At 39.5% G+C, this 22,500-nt stretch overlaps 3 protein-coding genes across 5 annotated transcripts in view; 2 read left to right on the top strand and 1 right to left on the bottom strand.

Moving 5' to 3' along the window:
• LOC138038677 (adhesion G-protein coupled receptor V1-like) overlaps window positions 1-22,500 on the top strand; it is a 117,641-nt gene that overhangs the window by 9,081 nt on the left and 86,060 nt on the right. Inside the window, exons 7-15 of the mRNA XM_068884669.1 lie at window positions 1-193; window positions 8,340-8,633; window positions 10,104-10,222; window positions 11,322-11,405; window positions 15,158-15,251; window positions 16,958-17,058; window positions 18,338-18,494; window positions 20,083-20,285; window positions 20,947-21,467. The exon at window positions 1-193 is cut by the window's left edge and continues 72 nt beyond it. Coding sequence (XP_068740770.1) covers window positions 1-193; window positions 8,340-8,633; window positions 10,104-10,222; window positions 11,322-11,405; window positions 15,158-15,251; window positions 16,958-17,058; window positions 18,338-18,494; window positions 20,083-20,285; window positions 20,947-21,467 — 1,766 coding nt within the window. The remainder of the gene's footprint in view (window positions 194-8,339; window positions 8,634-10,103; window positions 10,223-11,321; window positions 11,406-15,157; window positions 15,252-16,957; window positions 17,059-18,337; window positions 18,495-20,082; window positions 20,286-20,946; window positions 21,468-22,500) is intronic.
• LOC138038679 (uncharacterized) lies at window positions 3,297-6,484 on the top strand. Of its 2 annotated transcripts, none has more exons than XM_068884672.1 (6): window positions 3,297-3,585; window positions 3,681-4,152; window positions 4,331-4,506; window positions 4,736-5,034; window positions 5,155-5,232; window positions 5,478-6,484. In XM_068884672.1, the coding sequence occupies exons 2-6, from the start codon at window positions 4,094-4,096 to the stop codon at window positions 5,640-5,642; spliced, it is 777 nt and encodes a 258-aa protein (XP_068740773.1). In that variant the 5' UTR covers window positions 3,297-3,585; window positions 3,681-4,093; the 3' UTR covers window positions 5,643-6,484. The 2 variants fall into 2 exon arrangements, with proteins under 2 accessions (XP_068740773.1, XP_068740774.1); XM_068884673.1 differs by having other exon boundaries at window positions 3,301-3,585; window positions 3,681-3,844.
• Window positions 6,618-8,055, bottom strand: LOC138038680 (uncharacterized). Of its 2 annotated transcripts, XM_068884674.1 has the most exons (3): window positions 7,749-7,925; window positions 7,577-7,665; window positions 6,618-7,308 (listed from the first exon to the last, which is right to left on the bottom strand). In XM_068884674.1, the coding sequence occupies exons 1-3, from the start codon at window positions 7,908-7,910 to the stop codon at window positions 6,879-6,881; spliced, it is 681 nt and encodes a 226-aa protein (XP_068740775.1). In that variant the 5' UTR covers window positions 7,911-7,925; the 3' UTR covers window positions 6,618-6,878. The 2 variants fall into 2 exon arrangements, 1 of the variants encoding a protein (XP_068740775.1); XR_011130280.1 differs by lacking the exon at window positions 7,577-7,665 and having other exon boundaries at window positions 7,169-7,308; window positions 7,749-8,055.

Raw genomic sequence — 22,500 nt, 5'->3', positions numbered from 1 at the left:
ATCAGTGTAATGTACCAACTGCCTGGGAGTAACAGCCCATCAAATGAAATTTCCCTGACATATCCTCCTGAAGTTGCAATAGGCACTGGCGTAGAAAGTGTTTTGGTGACAGTTGACATCGGAAATAATGGATTCATTAAGCTTGGAGCTTCTTTCAAGGCTGAATTGACAGCTGTCAAGTTGCAAAGTGGAGGTACAGTTACTGAATCTCTCAGATACAGTACATGACTGTATAGTACGCACGCTATAATTGGCTAACTTAGTGGGCCTTATTTTACACTTACAGGTGTACGGCCTTCCGTAAGGCCCGCTAAATTTTAAATTTTGATAAAACACTCTCCAGTTTGTTAAATAAACTTGTAAACTGTTTGAGTCAAGTCAAAAAACTATTTTTAAAAGCCAAAGAAGATTTAGTGGCCGTAATTGAATCTTGATGCATGTCGATCATTTGTGGCAGTTGAACCTTCCGCTTGATTTCAACTAGTTTCCTTTCCCGCGTACCTGATTACCACAGAGACAGTCAAGTGAAAAACTTGAAGTTACGTTAAAGTTAAAGCAGATGGTTTACATTTGCCATTGAATTCACATTGTGTGCTTAAGTTCAAAACATATTTTTAACCAAGATAGTGTACAAAAGCTCGGTTAAGTTCATTGTCGCAGTGTAAAAAGGCCCCACGTAAAATGGAGAAAAAAAAAAGAGAAAAAAAAAGCGTTTGGCTAATTCACTGAAAGGCTATAAAAAGATTGGAGAAACAACAAAACCAAACATTTTCATCAGCCAGATCACGATTCTTATATGCAACTTTTACCACTATTGAACAACTGAAAAACGTTCGCACGCCAAAAGGCCAGGGGCATGTGTTCCAATAGACCATTTTACAGTTGTGGCTAAGTTACCAGGCCTAACAATGGAAGCGAGGCTGCCGGTGACCTTGTTTTGATACAAACCTTCATGCTTTTGTAATGTTAATATGGACTAATTAGCGTTACAACAACACAATTTACATGATAAAAGCAGTGAGGTCTGTATCAATGCAAGGTCACCGGCAGCCTCGCAGCCATTCATAGGCTTGGTCGCTGAGCAAACAACTGTAAAATGGCCTATTGTGTAACTGCACCGGAAAAAAGCTTAAAAAAGAAATCGAGAACGGTGACACTTGAAGACATCTTTTGTGACTTGTCATGGTTGCCGTATTGTTTTAAAACAAAAGCTCTTTGTGCAAATACAAAAGAGCAACCACAACACATCACAATTATTCAAGATGGCGGCGCCCAGGAAATTTGAAAATCAAAACAAGCGTTTTTGAAATTCAGTTATTTCGGATACAAACGATTCCGTTGGAAAACGTTTGAACAATCTTGATTGTGAGCATTATGTTAAATATTTTGAAGTTGTATTCTCGTTTTAGTGGAGGTTTCCTTTAAAACGAAATTGAAGCATCGCCAACAAATGCGGTCACGCGCCCACGATACGCCAGCGGTTAACAGAAAAACAACTTACAAAATGGCGTTAAATTTTGCAAAGGAATTGTATGGAAAGGATTGAAATCTCGCAACTAGAAACAAAGATAATAAAGATAGCTCATTTGCCGGACCGGCATTGCATTATACGAAACAGTGTGGTGTCATTGACAAGAAAATCTGGTTGCAATGTTTACGTTACACCTTTCGTTTCGACTACCCATTAAAAACGAGGTTGAACTGCGCTTGATCCCTCATGTTTCCTTAAAAAATCCCAAAAACAGCCAGCAATCAAACGCTCATACCTGTGCGCCAGTGTCTTGTACTTGAATTGCCGGACCGGATCCACATAGTAGAATCATTCCCCATGTGCAGGCCGAAATATCAAGCCCAAAGCGATAAGTTTCACCTTTCGTTTTTTCCATCAAAAACTCTAAAAAGTGGCTCAGCTCCGCCTCAATCCTCAATCTTACATGACTCCTTCCGCTGCGCGAACGATGTGAATCCTAAGCGATTTTTTTACGCCCAAATTTTCAGGAAGGTGAGCATGTTTGGTATCAAAATTTGCAGGAAAAAATCAGCTCTCCGGTCCTGCAGGTTGTTCTGGGATAGCTGCAAGGCAGTTCATTTGGCCAGCAGCTAAAGCTCTGAATATTTTATTTCCGGTGGACATTTCGCGGCAAAATCAAACAAGACGTGTTACGTTTTACGATTTCATTCATCACTTCCCGGCAAAATAAAAAAAGTTTGCCGTTTGCGATCTTATCGCTAATGATTTGAAAGGGCTTTGCGATGTCGGATGTTCTTAATAAGTTGGATGTCGAGAAACTAAAGCGCCTCGGAAGTATAAACAGCTTAGAATATATAAAAAATAAATTAAACACCGAGGAAGTCGCGTTAAAAATTAGTCTTAGCTGCAAGTCCTTGAAAGGTTGGTACGATTTGAAGAACGCGACCTCACTTAAAGTCAGCTACATTAAGATACTTAATGCAATTTTAGCGGAACAATGGGGAGTCCAGGTAAAAGAAGATTGCTGCAGACTCGAAGGACGGATAAGACGGCTTTGCTCAGAAACGCACAGTAAATTGAAAGGGAAGTCTGGAGAGGCTTACACAAAACTATGCAACACGGTGAGGGAATTTGAAGTGAGACAAGGAGAGCTGTTGGAGATCAGTGAGCTGGAGAAAGATTTAAACGAGTTGAAAAAAGAAAATGAAGCCCTTAAAAAAGAAAATATCAGTCTTCTAAACAGGTGTGAAAATCTGTACACGGAACTTCAAATAGCTGTGGCGAAGGAGAGGGAGATAAAGGGAAAGTTGCAAACTGTCTATGCAGACCTTGAAAATCTGAAAAAACAAAATTCTCATCTTCACCAGTATCTTGAAAAAATTGAGGAACAACAGAGTTTTGAGAACACTAGGGGGAAAATAACCGAAGTTAAAGAGCGACAGCAACGTCGTAAGCTGCGAGAACTTAAAACATGTGTTGAAAAGTCCCTGTGGTTTGCCAAAACCCTAGGTCTTAACCTTGACTCAGCATGCTTCAAGGATGACAATGGTGAAATTTATAAACTTGATTATTGCTCTAAAGAAAACCCAAAATCATTCAAGGATTTGCCTGACGAAGAACAGGAGAAAGTAAAATGTGTCTTATTTCTTACGGATAAGTTCTGCATTAGTGATTCTGCCTATCATGAGCTCACCATGACCACCGGGGGAGAGAATATGCCACGAAGTTATCTCATCAAACAGTGTAAGGAAAATCTAAATCAACTCTGCCATATAACAAGGACACCAGGGACAGCAGATGGTGCCCAGCTGAGCATTCAAGAGGAACTGACAAACAGAATAAAATCAGAAATGGTAAGCTTACATTTCAGTAGGACAATATTTTTGCATTTATAACATCATAAATAATAGTGGAAATGATGATGATGATGATACAATGTTGGTGTTGATTATTTAAGTGCAGTCTTCCATTTGTTTCCCCTTAGAATGAAAACACAATTCCAGAAAAAGTGAACATCAAGTTAAGTGGAGATGGGGCCAAGATGACAAGGATGACAAACTTTGTAGTCCTCTCCTACTCGTTGCTGGATGCAGATGATATAATGTCATCCAAAGGTATGTGGTATGCCATCAAACATTTTAATATTTAAGTAAATACCACAGTTACAAGTATTGTCATTTCATGTTAACTATAAATCTATATTACACAGGAAACCACACTGTAGCAGTAATCAAGGGGCATGAGAGCTATGACCTTCTTAAATCATCAGGCAAAGATGTCTTCAGCTACATCAACAAGTTGATTGAGGATGGAAATATCTGCATTGATGGAAAGAAAATTCCTACAGACATATATTTAGGTGGTGATTACAAGGTATACTATTTTCTCCTTAGTTTTACTGATTCCTTAACTCTGGGAAGTATTTCAGCATCAATATATAATTATTATTGCTTTAATAAATAAACATAGTACTTATGTATAAACTGAACACCCACTAAAAAATTGTGGGGGAAAAAATGAAACAGAAGAAAAGAACATGTATCACACTCAATTTCATTTATTACTGTAACTGATTTAAGTTTGATTTCCCTCAAATTTCAGTTTCTGTTGTTGATTTTGGGCATGAAGGGAGCAACATCAGATTTTGCATGTCTTTGGTGTTTATGCCATAAGAAAGACAGGTTGGTAGGTAGATATAAAGCTATGGTAGAAAGACAGACAGAGATGGTGACACTGACAAATTATTAGCTAAAACAAAGTATATAAAATTCATCTTTGAAAAAATAGATTTCTCATGTAAAATAAAACATAACTTCTATCTCAGGCAATATTTAATTCTAATTACCTAAAAATTCACAGGCATGATATGTCTAAGCCCAAAGATTTCTACTGGGAACAGCATACTTCCAGGAAAATTGGAAATTTTGCAGAATGGGCTAGACAGAAGAAATACTCATGTGCCCATCCACCTCTTCTTAACGTCCCTCTAGAGAATGTTGTTGTTGATGAACTACATCTGATGCTGAGAATTACAGGTTAGTCATGTGGAGGATGATATAATGTATAATAAAACAAAAGACCTGAGAACTCGTCATGAAATTAAATCTTAAGTTCAAAGTGACAATTGCTTAAATTGTCCAGTTTAACTTGCAAGGCTCACTTCTATCTTTCTAGTAAAATATGTTTTATTGTTAATGCACTTAATATTATTTTCAACAATTCCTTACAAAAAACACTATTATCTCTTCTTCTGTGATTTTTCAGACAACCTACTCACAAATTTGGTTCAGGAAGCTGTGGAATGGGACAAGGAAGAAAATCACAACAAAGCTCCCAGTTTAAGAACAGATGCACATTTAAATGCCCTGGTGAAATGCATAAATAGCTGTGGGGTATGCTTTAGTGTTTGGGAGAAAAAGAACGCGGATGGAAAGGGCAGTGGAACATTCGACTTCACAAGTTTAATGGGGTCAGACAAGAAACTTCTTTTGGAACATCTTCCTGCTAAACTGGAGGGTGTGATTAGGCCAGAAGGAAGCAATACAGTTACTAAACTGTGGAAGGTAGTTAACAATAATCTAGTGTGCCAAGAAAATTACACTAAATCCCTGGATGACAGGCAGGAAGTCAAAACCAAATCTTCCTAAATAACTAACAAAATTAACATTTGCTTCATTTTGTAGTCCTTTGGAGATCTTTACAAAATGATGAATAAGGACAATCCCTCTGAACAAGAAATCAACAATGTTTACTTTGTCAAGGTACTGCTACATGTGGTTACACAACAACTTTCTTTAATATCTTCAATTAACTGCAGTTAAAACAAGAATAGAGTATCAGAGATCTTAGAAAGGTAAAAGTAATTCACCTGATCACTTTGCAGAAGAACATATCAATTTTTCTGTTACAAAAAAAATTAGTCCCAGTTAGTACTCATAAAATGCTGAGTGCTATATCTTCTTCACTAAAATTTAATATGGCTAATAAACACCTTTTATACTCACAGGCACAAGAGTGGATTACAACATTTACATCCTTGGGATCATTATGTCAAGGTTACCAAAAGGAAAGAGTGACACCATACATGCACATCATGGCATATCATGTACCTAGGTTAATGATGTTACACAAAGGAATAAGGAAATTTTCAGGTCAAGGTACATACATGTAAATTACTTAAAAGTATATTGCTGTTAGTTGAAAATGAAAACCACTTAACCCAGCCATGTTCTCAGTGGTATTTCTCTACCTTAACCTGTGTGTATCATTTTTAAGCTTATGATTTGCAAAGTGTGGCTAACAGATGACTGGAATTTAAAGTTGCACAAATTTTGAAATATGCATTTGACTGACTGCAATACTGATCAGCAAAACTGACTCATTGTACAATCGTTTATTTCAAAGCTGGGAAAAAACAGTATGTACGCAGTGATGCCCACTTTTCTGTATGCTAACAAATGACTGCCCTTCATTTTTTGTTTTGTTTTTTTAAATAGGTGTAGAGAAAAAAAATGATGACTGCCGACGAATACATCTCCAAAAATCAAACAAATGGGATGCATCTAAAGATGTGCTTCTGGTCCTCAAAAGACAGGAACATTTAAGTACTTTTGAACGAACGCCTAGACAGTACAAGAAAAGAAAAGCTGCCTACTGGGAAAATGACATCAAGGAGAAACGGGCAAAACAGCTGTCAAACATACAAGCAGAGAAAACATCAAACCTGCATGAACTATGGGAAAGCAATCAAGTAGATATTGAAAACATGACCCCCACTGATATTAGAGATAAGCTTAAAAAAATGGGGGTAACAACTCGTGCCAGAAACCTTAAAAGGCTTCAACAAATGTTTAAGGATGCAATGCTATCTTGTAGTACTACAAGTTAATCTGAAGAGCAAATCACATGACAAGTAGATCAGAACAGTATCTAAAGTATATACCCAGCAGCTATAGGAAGAGTTTTAGAACTACTGGACACCCAGTAACCTTCAGTTGATTGTAAAATTGTGATGTATGCGAAAATAGCTCACATGTGCATGTAGCAAATGTACATTGATGCAGTGGAAGCAGCTCCTAAGAACTGATACCCAGAGGGCAGAGGCTGATTCACGTAATTAACAAGTTGAGATAAAAAAGAGATGCTATAATATTTATTGTGGTCTGTTTATTCATGCATCATGACAAAACAGCCTTGAAACAAAATTACTAGTATCAAGGCAATGCAAGAATATTTACTATCTCGTACCCACAGTCAATGGCCTCCTCAGTCAGTGTTAGTCATTGCCAGGTTAGACTCTGGGGGAATGAAATAAATATCAAATTTTTTGATTGGCTGTTCATGATTACACAAACAGAGTCTTACCTGGCAATGACTACCGCTGACTCTGGGTACGAGAATGGAATATTTACTGGAACAAGTTGGCAGTATCACAAGGGCGTCTTAGAATGTCTACACATAATTTTTCAAGAGGCATTCTTTGTCTTGCTATCAACTTGCCATCTTTAAACACCTGAGTTGCAGGTGTCCAGCTAAGTATGGGTTTGATTTTCAGAGGAGGCTTCACTGCTTGGCCTTGACCATGATTGTTTAAATAATTCCACCACTGCTCAGGAAGATTGAGAAGAGCAAGATCTTCAATGCAGTACAATTTGTAGCCTTTATGCTGTGAATCACACCCTCTGTTATTGCTCACATAACGCCACAAATCCAGGTCAAACATGACATAAAATGGTGCCAATGACTTTGCCCTCAAGGCGGAAAGAACACCAGAATAAAACTGGCGGCTTGCCTCCTCTAACCTTCCTAGATTTGGCTTGAGGGGCTTCTCATAGCTCCTAGAAAATTGAAATTTGCTGATTAGTTCGGTATTTAGTATGTTGGGTATCAAGCACTGTTAAGTTCATCTCAGGATATTGGATTCTTTGATATTTGGATTCTTTGATAGAGGAATTTTTTTTCCACAGTACAGCTTAATAGTTTATATGTAAACTACTATTCTAAGACAAAATAAATCTTAAATGATCTTCACTATTTGAATTCGTAAAACCAGCAACAATATATTTTTTTAACCCGAGAATTTCCTAACAGAAAGTAAATATTTACCTTAACAACTCTGGTGTTAGATGCTCCGTGGGTTCCCAGGTACATTGATCGAGAGCCCAACCCTCCCACTTAATAAGATACTCAAAATCCTTTGGAGTGAGAGAGATAAAAACACATTTGCAAAACATGTTTCAACATGCAAATAACACCAAGTATTCGCTTCGATACTCACATTACTGGTCTTCCGTCTATGAATTATGCGTTCGACGTTGAATTTGTTCTTGTACGTCTTCCTTGTGCTGGTGTGGGCGATATCATAAAGGACAACACTAGAGAAACAGTTTAATTGGTTGTAATCCACCGCCACGAGGGCCCTTTTGGCCGCCATTTTCATTTTGATTTGCCATTTTCATTTCTATTTTGCGCGCTAAAACCGCTGCCAGTTTACGGGCGCGTAATGACCGGAATAGTTGGCGATGACATCTTTTGTTTGAGGATGTTTGTTGCGTTTGCCTTTACATCCGTACTTGTTTTTGTTGTTTGATTGCTTTACCAGCTTTTGGATGTAATAGTGCCTGCCAGCCATTGAACTCATCTTGTTATACCTTTTATAGACCCCTTTCAGTTACATTGTAATTCCCAATCAATATTATAACATTGTTTTGCATTTGAAAGGTTTGTTTCTCACAGGGGACAGAACAACTATTGTTTTGTCCTCCAGATTGGGAATATTTTGGTTAACTTAAACGTCACACTTAAATTAATTACACGTACCTCAATTAATACATGTACAATGTACGGTTCATTCATTTCTTTATGACAGCTTCTGCCTTAACAAACCAAGTGGTGCCTTCATCGCCCAGGCTTGGAAGTAGGTCGGCAATCTTCCTCAACATAACATCCAAAGATGCCAATGGGGAAGTAGGATTTTCCACTCTACATCAAACCGTTACTATTCAAGAACCATCAGGCCCCTCTTCGTCCTTCCTTAAGTTACCGGTGAAACGCAGCGGAACTGCCGACAGAGTTGTCGTCCACTGGAATATAACTAGCGACAGTTTAATGTTCTTCCCCAATGATACTGGTCCACAAAGTGGGAATGTCGTGTTTGAAGAAGGTATGTTGACCAGCAAACATAGAAAAACTGATCTTCTTTGATATGCTAAATCATTTTAATATTAAAGGCCTCGGATGTAATATTCAATGCAACATCTATTATATTTGCCACTTTATACTTTTTTTACGTTTATGGTTAATACATCTAGACAATGCCGGTCGAAGGCAACCCGAAGGCTCCGCTCCGCTCCGTTTTAAATATAGCTTCTATCGTATTTTTACGGCAGAGGTGGACGCCACTTCTGGATCCCGTTTCTTGTTTATCACATGGTTACATAGTCCAAGCACAATTGGCCAGACTACGAAGAAACTGAAAACAAATATTAGTTATTGATCAATAATGAGGGGGTACCACTGGAATAGTTGCGGGAGAAAAAATCTCTTTTTGCGGTGTGGAAAACCAACGAACTCAACTCACTCATGGCGTTTATCCCGGAAATCAAACCCAGACATTACCATTCGAAAGCGAGGCTCGATTACCAGCTTTTGTTTCAGGAAAGGAGACCAAACTTGTGAAATGGCGGAAATCGAACCCCGCTGGGCCGTCCCCGCAACCCAACGGCCAATGTTGATAAGGTAGTCAACCGAACGCAACAAGAAATATTTTTTCCCAGAACAGCGGAGTTGCAATATATTGCATCAAAACGAGTTTCATCCAACTTAAAACTTGATAAAACTGATTCGACGTCCACCAGTTTATCGCAACTCCTCGGAACGTGTCGCAAAGGGCGCTTAAATAAGCAGACGAGATATGAACAGAATTAAGAAGTGATCCTCGGACTTATCTGGACAATTTCTGCAATAATCATTACCATTACAATTTTCTCAAATATTTTGATTGGTTCATCAACTGCTTTATTTTTCACTAATTATTGACTGTGTACTGTAGGTTTGTAATCGGACACTGAAATCGAACAGTTGGCTTTAAGCGGACAGTTACATCAGCCAATCATATTAAGTGCTCTCAGCTTAATCCACCAATCACAAAATTTATCACAATAACCATAGCAACAACTAATTTCCCTACCAAACTGGGGATTTTCCAAAATGCGCGCATAAGTTGTACTTCAGTCATTTAACTTAATTCCAGAGCTATTTAAAAAGCTAAAAAGTTGAGTAGATTTTTAAGCTATAAAAATTTTGTCATCGTCATCTTCTCGTATTTTGTGATTAGTTACGATAAATTGATGATACGATTTGGTCGAACGAGACAGAAGGGATCCTCCTGTGAACAATTTAAGCAATTGTCTCTTATAGAAACTTGAAAATTTCAATTCGTACATTTTAGGGGGTTATTGCCACTCGAAATTATTCGCCCGACCACTCCCCTGAATTGTACTCCACTCGGTCCTTTGACTGTTATTAATTAACTTGATTATCAGTTGAATCATGCTGTGCAAGGAAAAAGGAAGTTCGATTTATTTGAAGGAAACTACTTTGACGGTCGTCATTTCGTTATTTTACCCAAAAGGTCATGACGAGGTGAACATTAGCATTGAAATTAAACCTGATGACACCCCTGAAGTGGCAGAGGTCTTCACTGTTAACCTTGTGAATGTATCTGGTGTGGATAGGCTGCAAGCAGGAGCTGTAAGTACTCTAAAGCTATACTTACTGAGACTGTTAGTAAACCCTTAATCATTAAGCTTGCGAGTGACCATTCCTGATTTGCAAACACATTCTCCTTATGAGTGCCAAAGCTTGTGCATAGAGAGCAGTCGAGGAAATGTGCGTTATGATATCGGCAAGGGCTGAAATGACCAGGTTTTTGTCACCGCAAAGAACCTCTAGGCATTAGCACATATGACGGTACGTTTTACAAAGTTAAGCGTTGTTGATTTTATTACAAGGAGGTAACAGACTTTTGGAAATTTGGAAATGAAATCCAGTCGATTTGTAAGATTCGCACAAAGGTCTCATCGTAGTTTAACAAAAATTTATGGTAAAATAGCGGGTACAGGAAAGGTTTTGTCAGGCCTTTTTCTGTGGAAAGCGTCCACGGGAAGGAAGCGTTTGCCTTCCCTGATTCCATCACAGGTAACCCAAGCTCTACTTAATTAGAGAATGTATGTGAGATCGTAAATATTCTTCAAAATAAAATAGATTCTATCACTCACCTGTGTATTTTCGTTTATACAATATAATTTGTATTCTGGGGACTGTTTGGTCGGATTTTAAGGCGATTTTAGGTGGCTTCAGTTCTACTTCTTTCCCTAAAGACGAAGTCAAGGAAGGAGACTTCATGGCGGCTGCTTCGGCTCAACAGGCTGTAAAATATCTGGAATTTGTTCCACGGCCAATTTTTCACCACATAACGATTTTCCAATAAATATCCAACACATCTATTTTGACAGCAACCCTTCTGACTTTCCCGTAGAAATTCGCAAAAATTATCACCACGATTTGAAAAGTTCAACGTCGGACGGTACAGCCTGGACAAGGATCAACGGTTAAGTTACAAAACGCAATTCTGCACGGGATGGGACAAGCCAAAATGCAATCCCTTTGTAGTCCCTAGAGGCCGACCTTTTGTTTCCACTAATATGGCTGCGCGATGATGATGAAACACCAGTCCATGTTGATAAGGGAAGATGCTACGCTATTGGCAAATTCGTTCATCTTTTCATTAATTTCCTGAAATCTACGGTAGAAATTGACACCAAGGTCTTATCTTACACCTTAATCTCAGGACAAAGCACAGGTGACAATTGCAGAGAACGACAATCCCGGTGGAACATTTGAGTTCAAGGACAACAACGCTGTAGAGCTACAGGTTGGTTGAATTGTTGACATCATGAATACTTATAAAATGCTGCATAGAATAATTAATTGTAATTAGAAATAATTTATTGTACTTAATGATAATTAATGATAATTAATAATTAGCTTTAAGTTTTCTAAGTCTGGTAAAGAATTTATTTCCGTGATGTGTATTTCCATGCAGTAACTGCTTCTTTTGAAATGTCAAGTGAAGCATTAATATTCCGCTACCTTCATTTTAGCGATTTTTTCTCTTGTCAGGAGCCAATAACTCCAATAAGTACTAGGTCTATTTAACAGCATTTCACAGATCAAGCTATTTTTGCACAAGTTCTTCAGTATGATTTGGTAGAAACGTAGCACTTCACATTACACTCTAATCAGTTAAGTCTGTTCAAATATAAGTGCTACACGGCCAACGTTTGCAAAAACGTAATTCTTCCTTGTACCTGTACATGTTCATTGCCGTGACTTTAACAGGGTTTTCAATAAAATTTGAAGTAGGCAGCTGGTTTAAGGCTAGTAGCCGACTGCATCATCCAAGGGGCCGTCACTTCGTCTAGGGGGATCTGGGAGCATGCTTCCCCAGAAAATGTTGAAATCTGGAAGCTCTGAAATGTGATTTCCAGCGTCCTGGGCGACAATTTGAGTACAAAGTTAAAGGAAGATTTCTTATCAACAGCGGCAGGTTAGTTTTGCAGGTTGCAGGTTGCAGGTTGCAGGTTGAAATTTACTGTGACTGTTACATGAATAGCTAACCTTAGGCCTAATTAGGCCTAAAGAAACGTTTTTAGGCCTAAGGAGGCCTAAAGAAACGTTTTTTTTAGGCCTAATTAGGCCTAAGGTTAGCTATTCATGTAACAGTCACAGTAAATTTCAACCTGCAACCTGCAACCTGCAACCTGCAAAACTAACCTGCCGTATCAACAGCGACACTGAGTGCGCAGTTACGCGCATTTTTTTGATAATTTCCAGCGAAGAAAGATTTGGAAAATCATTTCAAAAGGAAAATTAACGATTTAAACGTTGTATGACGTTTCGGCAATTGCATGTCATCATTACTACCAATTTAAAGCTGCCGTGAACGGCAAACTTTTTTGCGCGTTTTTTCAAGCGCGAATTGAAACATTTTGGTTTGTCTAGACAAACCGCAATAATTTTGTTCGGTCAACATGAGAAATCATTTCAGTCGAACGATAAGAATATGTCATTTTAATCTGAGCGAACAAAAAGGCTTAACCAATGAAGCTAAAAGAAGCATTTACTTTTTTGGTGGAAAACAAGTTTTGATGCAACGATTACTCAATAACAACCTGTTTTGCATAAAACGTCTTGATATGTTTGTTTGCGGACGCAACTGAACGTAATTGAATTACGTAAAAAATGCGACGGTTGGTCTTGGTAAAAACGCCGTTCATTGTAGCACGAAGATGAAAGTATCAAATCTGATAATTATTTTGAAATTGAGATTTAAAAAAAGTACATTCAAGTCCATCAAAAATGAATTCTACTTTAGGTTTGAAGAAATCATTCAATTAATTCAATTTAGGGGGAGAAATAGCCGACTTCTCTGAGCGAAGTAGCCGACATTTTTGGTCGGCCGTCGGTGCTTATTGAAACCCCTGCTTTAACATCTTCAGTTCCCACGGCCTGCTCCCGTCTGACCTTGTAGCTCAGTCAGTAGAGCGGCGGAGATCTAACCCGAAGTTCGTTGTTCAATTCCCACCCTGGTCAGAGTTTTTCTCTGTCCTTGTGTAGGCCCATTTCCATTAGTAGGGTAACGCTCACATGGTTCATATGGGGTACAAAACTAGCACTTCACATTACACTCTAATCAGTTATTATTTGGCTTGCACGAGTTACCATTCTTAATCCCATGGGTACTAATTTCCTGGAAAGGTCTGGTTTCGTGGGAAAATCAATCTACACAAATAACTAAGGGAGGTATTTACATAAGACCGGGACGAAGTTGTACCGGTATTAAATTTTTGCAGTCGTTTGCATGAAATCGGGACGAAATGCTTGGTGCCTGGTTTTGGGACGAAAGGATATCTTTTGTTCAATAAAAATGTGGCTGACCCAAGAGCATACAGGCTTGAAATTTCTGGACCCGGTCTGAGATTTGTTGTCATTTACTTGAGAACGGTGCGAACTCAGACCGGTACGAGAATTTCTCGTCTCGGTCCAGCAACCGAGACGAAGTCACATCGGTCTGAGTTCATTGTCAGGCCGGTCTCATGTAAACGCATAAGAAGAAATATATGGAGGTCGATGCGAACTTATGCCGGTCTGAGTTCGTCGTGGTATCGTGCAAATACCCCCTTGTTTGTAAAAACGCCGGTCGGCAAATACAATGAACCTTGTATGGTCCTAGTAATGCACTCGTGCTTTTGTAGTTGTAGAAAAAGAAGCATACCAAAACAAAGATAAATCTTTCGCGATGCGGTTTAATTTCAGTTAATTAGGAGTGTTTGAGTTTAAAACCTGTCGATACAATCCTTTTAATTTAAATCACATTGCTTCCTGAGATACTGTAATTCTCCACTTCTAAAACTTTGGTGAGACTGGTTCGAGTCGGGTCTGTTTTGAAATTGTTCGGATAGATGGTAATTGGAGACTTCACTGTTTACAAACAGATCTTATGTTAGTTAAATTTTGACAACCACAACAAAAGCATCCGCAGTTTCGACAGCCAATGTATCTCAGGTTGGCACATTAATAACACTTAAGTAGCGGAACCATGAGTATCGCTATTACTGTAGATGTTTGCAGTCATGTCCGACCACAAACGTTTGCTATTGTGTGCTTAGTTACCTGGCTTTTTAATGAAAGTGAGGCTGGTGTTGACCTTGTTATAATACAGATTTTCCTCATTTTCTCATGTTAATGATGATGTTCTCATGCTGATTAGTTAGAATTTACATAAGAAAACCAGTGAGGTTTCTATCAAAACAAGGTCAACTCCAGCCTCAATTTCATTCATAAGCCAAGTAACTAAGCACTCAACTGTAAAATGGACTATTAAGAGAACAATTCTGATTCACGGACTCTAAGTTCATCTTTCAAAGGAAATGCTAATTGGCAAAGCTATTGAATGCGAGGCCTTAAGCAGACTATTGAGTATCAGGGTTTTTCTGTTGGAAAGGTATGATATAGACTATCTTGATTTTGGCTGTTAATGACATAAATGGACAGGGGCTGGCGATGAAGGTACAATTTAAAAAGCGGGAGTGAAATTATCAGATTCATCAGCAAATAGATTGTTTCACTTACGTGATCAGTAACCTTGTTTTTCCACCGAAACAAAGGAAAACGTTTGCATGATAATAGAGATCAATTTCCAGAGAATTAGTTGGGTACACCAAAATGGCCTCCGTGACGTCACGTGAAAACACTCTATTGGTGGTTTTCACGTTACGTCATCGCCCGCCATGTTGGTAGACGAAAACAAAAGATCTCTCATTAGCTCCTTTTGTTCGTCCACAAGCAATTGTACATTGCAGCATTATTTTCTGTGTCTCTAGAGATTGGTTGCAAACCATCTATTAAACACATTAGTCAAGTGACTGTTTTTCAAAAGGGACGCAGCTTGGCACATGCAACATACACAAGCGCGTTAACTTGACGTTACGTAGTATTAATTTCCGTTTGCTGCTCCTGTCTATGTGCGCGTCTCTCGCTAAAACCAGGCCTTTATGTCGTCGACGGAACTAAAACGTCTTAGTTTAGAAAAATGATTGGATTTTTGGATTTCCGTTTGTTCAGGAAAGTGGCAGTCCAAGCCCCTTTGATGTTGTGATCGTCAGAAAGGGCAGTGCCCTGGACACCCGTTGGGTCTCATTCACAATGACTCCATCAGGTAAGAGCTGTCATTTGTAAATGAAGCACATACAAAAACGGGTACTAAGCATCAGAAATTGCAACTAAACTCAAATTATTCAGTTTCGTTGCTGAGATTAATTAATCTGTCCACTTACATGTACAACAAACGCATTCCACACTTTTTTTCGCTGCACAAGGTAAGTTAAGTTATTGAAACTTGAGATCATTTGATTCAGGACCGAGTTCGCGAGGGGCATGGGTCCATCCCTAATTTCACAGCACAAACTGTTTTGCATTCGTGCTTTTAAAGAACCTTTGCATTGCAAAGCATTTTGTGCCGTCAAGTGGAGAATAGATCCATGCCATTTACAGCTCGTTCGTTGGTGTAAATGACTGTGTGTTTTACTTTACGAAACGAGTGCGACACTTAACAGGAAAATGTAATTTATGTTTTTAGTCTACATACCTGGGGAGAAATAGCTTTTATTATTAATTTATCACCATCATCATCATCATATCTTTTTTTTACCCTCGGATTTTAAAGTAGCCTTGTTTAGCTGATACCTCCTAGCATGAACCATCTCAATGGAACCATGATATATCACCGAGGACGGACCGTAACGCCGGGAAGGTCATACTCAGCTCTTTGCGAATAGTGTGTGGGTTCTTTTACGTCCCACAGGATAATGAACATTGAAGAGTTGTGAGACGGGGCCTACGGTTTATCGTCCTTATCCCTGAAGAAATTAATGAATGAATGGAATTAAAACAGATAAAATCAAACGTTTTTTTTTGAGAAAGGAAAACCGGAGTACCCTGCGAAAAACCTTTCGGGAGCAGCTAAGAGTAGAGAACCAGCGAACGCAAGATATGACGCTACATGAGTCCAAGCGCCTGTTTCTCGAAAGTCCTGAAATCAGTTTGGGTCGGAAAAGCCATTGTGAAACTGCGATTCTCTTGTTTTTAAAAACTGGTCTTTTAACACGTTTTCAAAAAAACAAAAGCAAAATGATTGGGAAGTTTGATGCCTTAATTAAGATACAGAGGAAAATGTGGTCCCCTGAAATTTTTGGGCTTTTGAGAAACAGGCTGCAGGTGTCCAAACCGGGACTTTGGTGGAGGATGAGTGTTTTCCTCCGTTCCCCAACCCTACTCCCCCTTAACGCGAAGAGGGTTAGGTCCATCTAAGGAACGGAAAATATGTGTACGTGTACTTAACCCAAAATAGGCGGTTCGGAACGTTGCTTCGTGGATGGCACAGTCGGTTAGTGTGCGGCCTTGGTGCAAGAGGTCCTGAGTTCGATTCCCGGATCTCGCATCCTTGTTTCGACTTCTTTCCTTTCCGTGTAGCTAAGTAGCTTTAAATACCCGTAAAACGGAGCACTGATGGAGAGGGGGGAGTAAAATGAGCGCACCGTCGACCTCAGGTTTGTCAGTTGAATTACTGTTACGAGTTATCGACGTTAAATATGGTTACTTTACTTTACTTTACTTTACTTAAACAGTATTTGTTGAGTACGCCATAGGGTTGCTTTTTCACTGGCGACACACGGTATATGCAGACGCATTATTTGTTTGTTATTAACATGAAACGTGGTTTGCCCAAGCACTATTTATTTTGCGTGTATTGCTTGTGCTTGCGTCCCGAATGAAGAATCAGTCCCAGGGCAGTTTTGATTCTGCACAACATCAGTTGGGATACTTTTATATCCTTGTCGCGCTAACGCTTTTGTTTTACTCCAGGAGTTGATGACTTTTATGGTAGCTCCAAACTGGTCAAATTCGAACCAGGCCAAAGAGAAAAGACCTTTCCTGTGATTGTTGTGGATGATTCTGTCCCCGAGGTATTACACCAACTAAACCGTTATAACTAAATACGTCATGTAACAAAATACGGTTTTAATCCTGACACGCTCTGTCTCATGTTCTGGCCTTGAATGCATTGGACCCTATTTTATACGTTATGTGAACCATTTAAGCGGTTGGTCCTTGATTTATTCATTTATGAAAGAAGAACTTCCAGAAGGAAAATTTTCATTGCTATGGGCATGTTTTTCATTTTAATTCCCTATAGAGAGGGAGTCGACGGTAAACTTGGGTTAACGCAAAATAATGGAACGCGCCGTTTCTTTTCGGATATTACCGGCAGAAATTTAGGACTTCATTTACCTTATGAGACTCTCGAAAATTTTTGGACATTTTCCGGTCGGGCACTTCTGAATAAAATAGACTTACCGAAATTCCAAAAACAAATCGGGTAAATGCACACTAAGCCAAACAAAGTGGCGCAAAGTCTCAAGAGCAAGTTGGGTTTTCTGGAATTTTTCCAGTTGTTCCATACTCACGCACGAGATTTTCTTCTTTTTTCTTTTGCAAGAAATTTGTAATGCTCTCAGCCCCTCCCCCCCAGGACAACAAAACCGTCAGGCCGCCACTTGGAATGAACGACTTGTATTTTCTGCTGACAGTGTTTAGAAAGAAATGTATATATATTTAAAGTGCGGGCTATAGCAGCTGAAAGAGAGAAATGATCCTCCCACTTATCTAGACAATTTAAGCAAATTTTCCTTGGAGATACATGTACCTGAAAATGTTTGTTGGCTTTAAAGGGATTCGAACCTGTGACCTCTGCGATGCCGGTGCAGTGCTCTACCAACTGAATTATGAAGCCACACAGTTTGGAGCAGGTCAATTTGTTGGGCTCATTTGTTTTTTTTTTATTTCGAGGTTTTTCATTGTTCATTATTTCACTTTTCAGCAGAACATATGAATGCTTGTTAAAGGGAGCCTCCAATAAAACAAGAATATAACTTTTTCTCATGGAAGCATTTGTATCCGGAATAAACAAATTTCAATGAGGCTTGTTTTGGTTTTCAAATTTCCAGGTCGCTGCCATTTTGAATAATTGTGACGTGTGATGGTTGCCCTATTGTTTCAAAACAAAATCTCTTTTTGTGAATACAACAAAGCAAACCATTACACGTCACAATTATTCAAATGGCGGCGGCCGGGAAATTTGAAAATTAGTTAAATTATTGTCTTAGTGTAGGTTTCATTTAAAGCAAAACCAAGGATGGTATCAATTTTTCAGTGGACACTTCGTTGAATTGCTTTTAATTGTAGATTGAGGAGATGTTTGAGTTGAGGCTTTACAGCACAGGCCCACCAGGACAGGAGGGAGTCCTTGGAGAGAAGATTACCATTAATGTAACTGTTAAGGAAAACGATGATCCTTATGGAGTATTTGGATTCAAAATGGCAAACATCGTCAAAACAATCGGTAAGGATAAAAATCAGCGATGTCAAAGTTGTTGATGGGAGTTTTCACAACTCTATGCCATCATATAAAGTTAATTAAATAACTACGTGACTCTAAACCTTATTACTAAACTGTATATGGCAAGCAATTCTCTGGCTAAATCGAGCACTCTGATTGGCTCGTTTTCGGTCGGGATTTTACAGTACGGACCGTTACCATGGTGACGGTCTGTTTCCGTTTTTTTTCCCTCTCCCGGGAAATTAGAGTTTTGCGAAACACAAAAAGTTTTCATAAAGTGGAATCACAATAGTACAATTAAAGCAAGCGGAATGTGTAAAAGCCGGGTTACCTTTCAAAGTTCGCTGATGGAAAACGAAGATTACGAACATTCACCAAGCGGAGAAGTGTCTGATCGCGCAAAAAAAAACGATGCCATCTAATAAACAACTTACTAACCTCACTTGCTCGGGACCCTACTGGGGAATATTGGCTCTCGGTCGTTTTTGCACGCCCCTCGCTCCGTACTGCCACGACCGCGGGCCAGTATTCCCCAGTACGGCTGGCCCTCGTGCTTAGTTAGTAAGAAGGTAATATTTTGACACCTCTTTCGTGCATATATACCTCAACGCTTTTTCCGAGTTTCCCGGAGTAACCATTGAAAAAATATCATCCGTTCATAAAATTTGCTTTTTGCCAAGAATGGAGGAAACTTGTTTGATGCAAGGTCACTCCTTGGCTGTTAGCTACAGGTATCAAGTAACTTCCCAAAAGAGAGAGACCAGTTATAATGAGAGAATATTCATGCTTTCACGGGAAACAGCAACCTGCCGTTTCTCGTTTGCCGTTTCACGGGCTTAACGCTATACTAAACACGATGCTATAAGATACGATAACTGTGTTTACAGAAGGAGACGCAATTAACCTGTTACTGTTTTCTAACTTGCGTCCCTCTGGCTATGACACAGAGAAAAGATCACAACACCCGGGAACCCCATGCCCTATTGCCCTATTAAGCTCGATTGTTTCCGTTGCATATATTTTGTGCTCATTGTTTCCTGCACCAATCAAGAAATACTCTGTAATAGCTACAATAGGCGACACAATTGTTGACACGTTGACCTTTTCAACCCCTTTTCCGACATTTTTGACTCTTGTCCTTCATCATCATCATCATCATCATCATCATTTCGCTCGGATTTTGGAGTAGCTTGGTGTTGCAAATATCTCTGAGCATTTACTCTCCCAACCATGATACACCACAGAGGACAGACCACAACACCAAGAACTCCATGCCCTACTCCTTGCGGGTAGTGTGTGGGTTTGTTTACGTCCCACAGGGTTATGAACATTGAAGGGTTGTGTAGACGTGGCCTACGGTTTATCGTCCTTATCCGAGAAGACTATAGAGAGTCTATAACCATTTGCAGATGTCATTACAAAAGGTAGCACTTTCTCCTGAGTTATTGAAAGACCCTGAGTGTTGTTCGGCCGGAGGTTTTGATCCTGCGACCTCCTGTACGGTAGTCCGATGCTGAATCAATTGTCTGAGCCAACTGGTCCGCGGTTAAAAATCTCTCTGTTGTTGTTGTTGTTTTTTTTTTCGTTAAAGGTGAATCTAAGTCCAGTACACAAAGTGCTAGTTTTGAAGTTTCCCGAGAGAGAGGAACATTTGGCACAGTCAGTGTCACCTGGAGCGTCACTGCAGGTAGCGGTGCCGATCCTTCTGTGGACGTCGATCCAACATATGGCCACGTCATGTTCTCACCCGGGGACACATCCAAGTTTATTACTATCAACTCTGTTGCAGACAAGGTGAGCATCTAATTTTCAAGACGTCTTGTTATCTCTTTGAGAACCTCAGACTTCGGGTTGAGGTCAAACGTTTGCCATCAGAGGAGCATATGATTTTGGACATTTGTCAAGACGTTTCTTTGCTCAACCACGAAAAAGGAAGAAAGCCGCCATTTTTGTTTTAGGCAAATTCATCATCACTTCAGTTTAAAGGGGTAACGCTAAACAATTTGCCGTAAAAATCTGGTAACTTGTCAGAAAAATGAGAATAAACACGAGATATGTGACGTTTTTGATGGGTAAAAACCTCTAGTGTATATCACTAAGCGTTAGAAGCTACTTGGTATAAAACCTAATTCCAACCCCGAACGCTATACGCGACAGCGGGTACGAGGTCACATGACTTTTTAAGGTTTGATTTGCTGTTGTTGTTGTTGTTTTTTTTTTGCGGAAGAACCTGATCATCACTATGAAGCCTTAAAGTTCAGAAATATAATCTTCTTAATAAAGGCGAATCGTCTATTCTCAGTAAAGGCCGTAACAGCCTCGTGTTATCTTTGAGATAATAGCGTCATACCTTTCTCAAAGTAAAACCAATTTGTAGTCTTGGATAGTATAATTATCACTTTTTCCGCGCGTTTGAATGGATTTTTGCATCGATATGCTTTGTTTGTTTTCCCAGATTCCGGAGGGGAATGAATCGTTCACAATCCAGTTGAACAACGTTTCAAACATCGCGAAGCTCGGTGATCCGTCATTGCGCACAGCCACTTTAATTGTCACCAAGAATGATGATCCTGTGTATTTTGCTCAGCCAACTCTGGTTCAAGTGAGGGAGGGACACTATGCGAATTTGACCATAAGGCGTGGAGGCGACGGTGCTAGTTCCATCAGTGTCTCTTATCAAACTCTTGATGGGACTGCCGCAGCTGGTGGTGATTTCTTAGCCATTACCGGGCAAGTCACATTTAACGTGGGAGAATTCGAAAAGGAGATTTCGATATGGATAATCAATGATAGCGTTCCCGAGGGAGTTGAAACATTCATGGTCAACCTTACGAGGTCTTCTGGAGATACTGTTCTCTACGGCAACACGTCCGCGACCGTGAGGATCTTGGCTAATGATGGTGGAACAGGAACTTTCCAATTTGCTTCTAATTCAGTGAACAAGACTACAACGGAATCTACTGCAGTAGACTTTACGTAAGATTCTATTTCTTTTGAAGTTGAACTTTTTACGGCTTTCAAGTTTAAGTTTGTTTGAGTGTTTGCTTCAAGTTTAAGTTTGTTTTAACGACGGTGCCTGCTAATTCAAAGGTATTTTCTCGCGGTTTACTGAATATGCGGGAAAAGCAGATCTTAACAAGTGTCATTGAAATCCAAAAAGAAAATTGGGGTTAACCACGCATTTTTCGAAGATAATTTATCAACAATGTTTCTAAAAGGGTTTTAAAATACAAAGCAATGTATGATCGCACCGTCGACCTCAGCTTTGTCAGTTGAATTACTAGGACGACAACTGGAAGAGAACATTTCGCATGCCAGGACAGTGGTGTCTCCCAGATTTTTATACAAGTGGTATCTCATGGAGAAAAGATACTTGTCAATGTAAATAGTAAATATGGCTGTGTGAAGACAAATTAGAAGGGAAAACAGCTCACTTGCGGTTGCCGCCCTTGTGCTTAAGTTCCCCTACTAGGGAAGTAGGGAGCTTTAGCAACGACGACGGGAACGGCAACGAGAACGTCATGTAAAAACATAAATTCACGTTATTGCGATCACTTCGCGACTATTCCAAGCCTTTTAATATGACAAAGGTGTTTCAGTCCCTCAGGAATGAAACCGTTACGAGCGGCGCTTAATTTAGGGGAGAAAAATGAAAATTTATCTCCAGGTTCTGACGTTCTCCATAACACTTCAAACTTGGTAATTTCACGTTGTTGCTTTGCTGACGACGGCAAAGAAATGGACAAAAATGAAAAACGCACGTGCAGGGCGTGCAAAGCTATTGTTTTTGCCCTCTAAAAATGCAAATTTGTGACGTTCTCGTTGCCGTCGCCGTTGTCGTTGCTAAAGCTCCCTAGTTTGGCAACGACAACGGCGACGGCAACGAGAACGTCACAAATTTGCATATTTGGTAGGCAAAAACAATAGCTTTGCACGCTCTGCACGTGCGTTTTTCGTTTTTGTCCATTTCCTTGCCGTCGTCAGCAAAGCAACAACGTGAAATAGTTAA

The sequence above is a fragment of the Montipora capricornis genome, chromosome 2 (genome assembly GCF_036669925.1).
Source record: "Montipora capricornis isolate CH-2021 chromosome 2, ASM3666992v2, whole genome shotgun sequence".
Lineage (NCBI taxonomy): Eukaryota > Metazoa > Cnidaria > Anthozoa > Scleractinia > Acroporidae > Montipora > Montipora capricornis.
Note: the sequence above shows the minus strand (reverse complement) of the source record. Positions and strands in the feature narration are given on the sequence as shown.

What these genes read in the sequence shown, in the direction of transcription:
- LOC138038679 (XM_068884672.1), top strand. Translation starts at nt 4,094, where the DNA reads ATGAAGGGAGCAACATCAGATTTTGCATGTCTTTGGTGTTTATGCCAT. An exon ending in TTATGCCATAAGAAAGACAG is followed by an intron (nt 4,153 to 4,330) that starts GTTGGTAGGTAG and finishes AAAAATTCACAG; the next exon opens with GCATGATATGTCTAAGCCCA. An exon ending in CAGTTACTAAACTGTGGAAG is followed by an intron (nt 5,035 to 5,154) that starts GTAGTTAACAAT and finishes TTCATTTTGTAG; the next exon opens with TCCTTTGGAGATCTTTACAA.
- LOC138038680 (XM_068884674.1), bottom strand. Translation starts at nt 7,910, where the DNA reads ATGAAAATGGCGGCCAAAAGGGCCCTCGTGGCGGTGGATTACAACCAA. An exon ending in ATAGACGGAAGACCAGTAAT is followed by an intron (nt 7,666 to 7,748) that starts GTGAGTATCGAA and finishes CTCACTCCAAAG; the next exon opens with GATTTTGAGTATCTTATTAA. An exon ending in CTAACACCAGAGTTGTTAAG is followed by an intron (nt 7,309 to 7,576) that starts GTAAATATTTAC and finishes TCAATTTTCTAG; the next exon opens with GAGCTATGAGAAGCCCCTCA.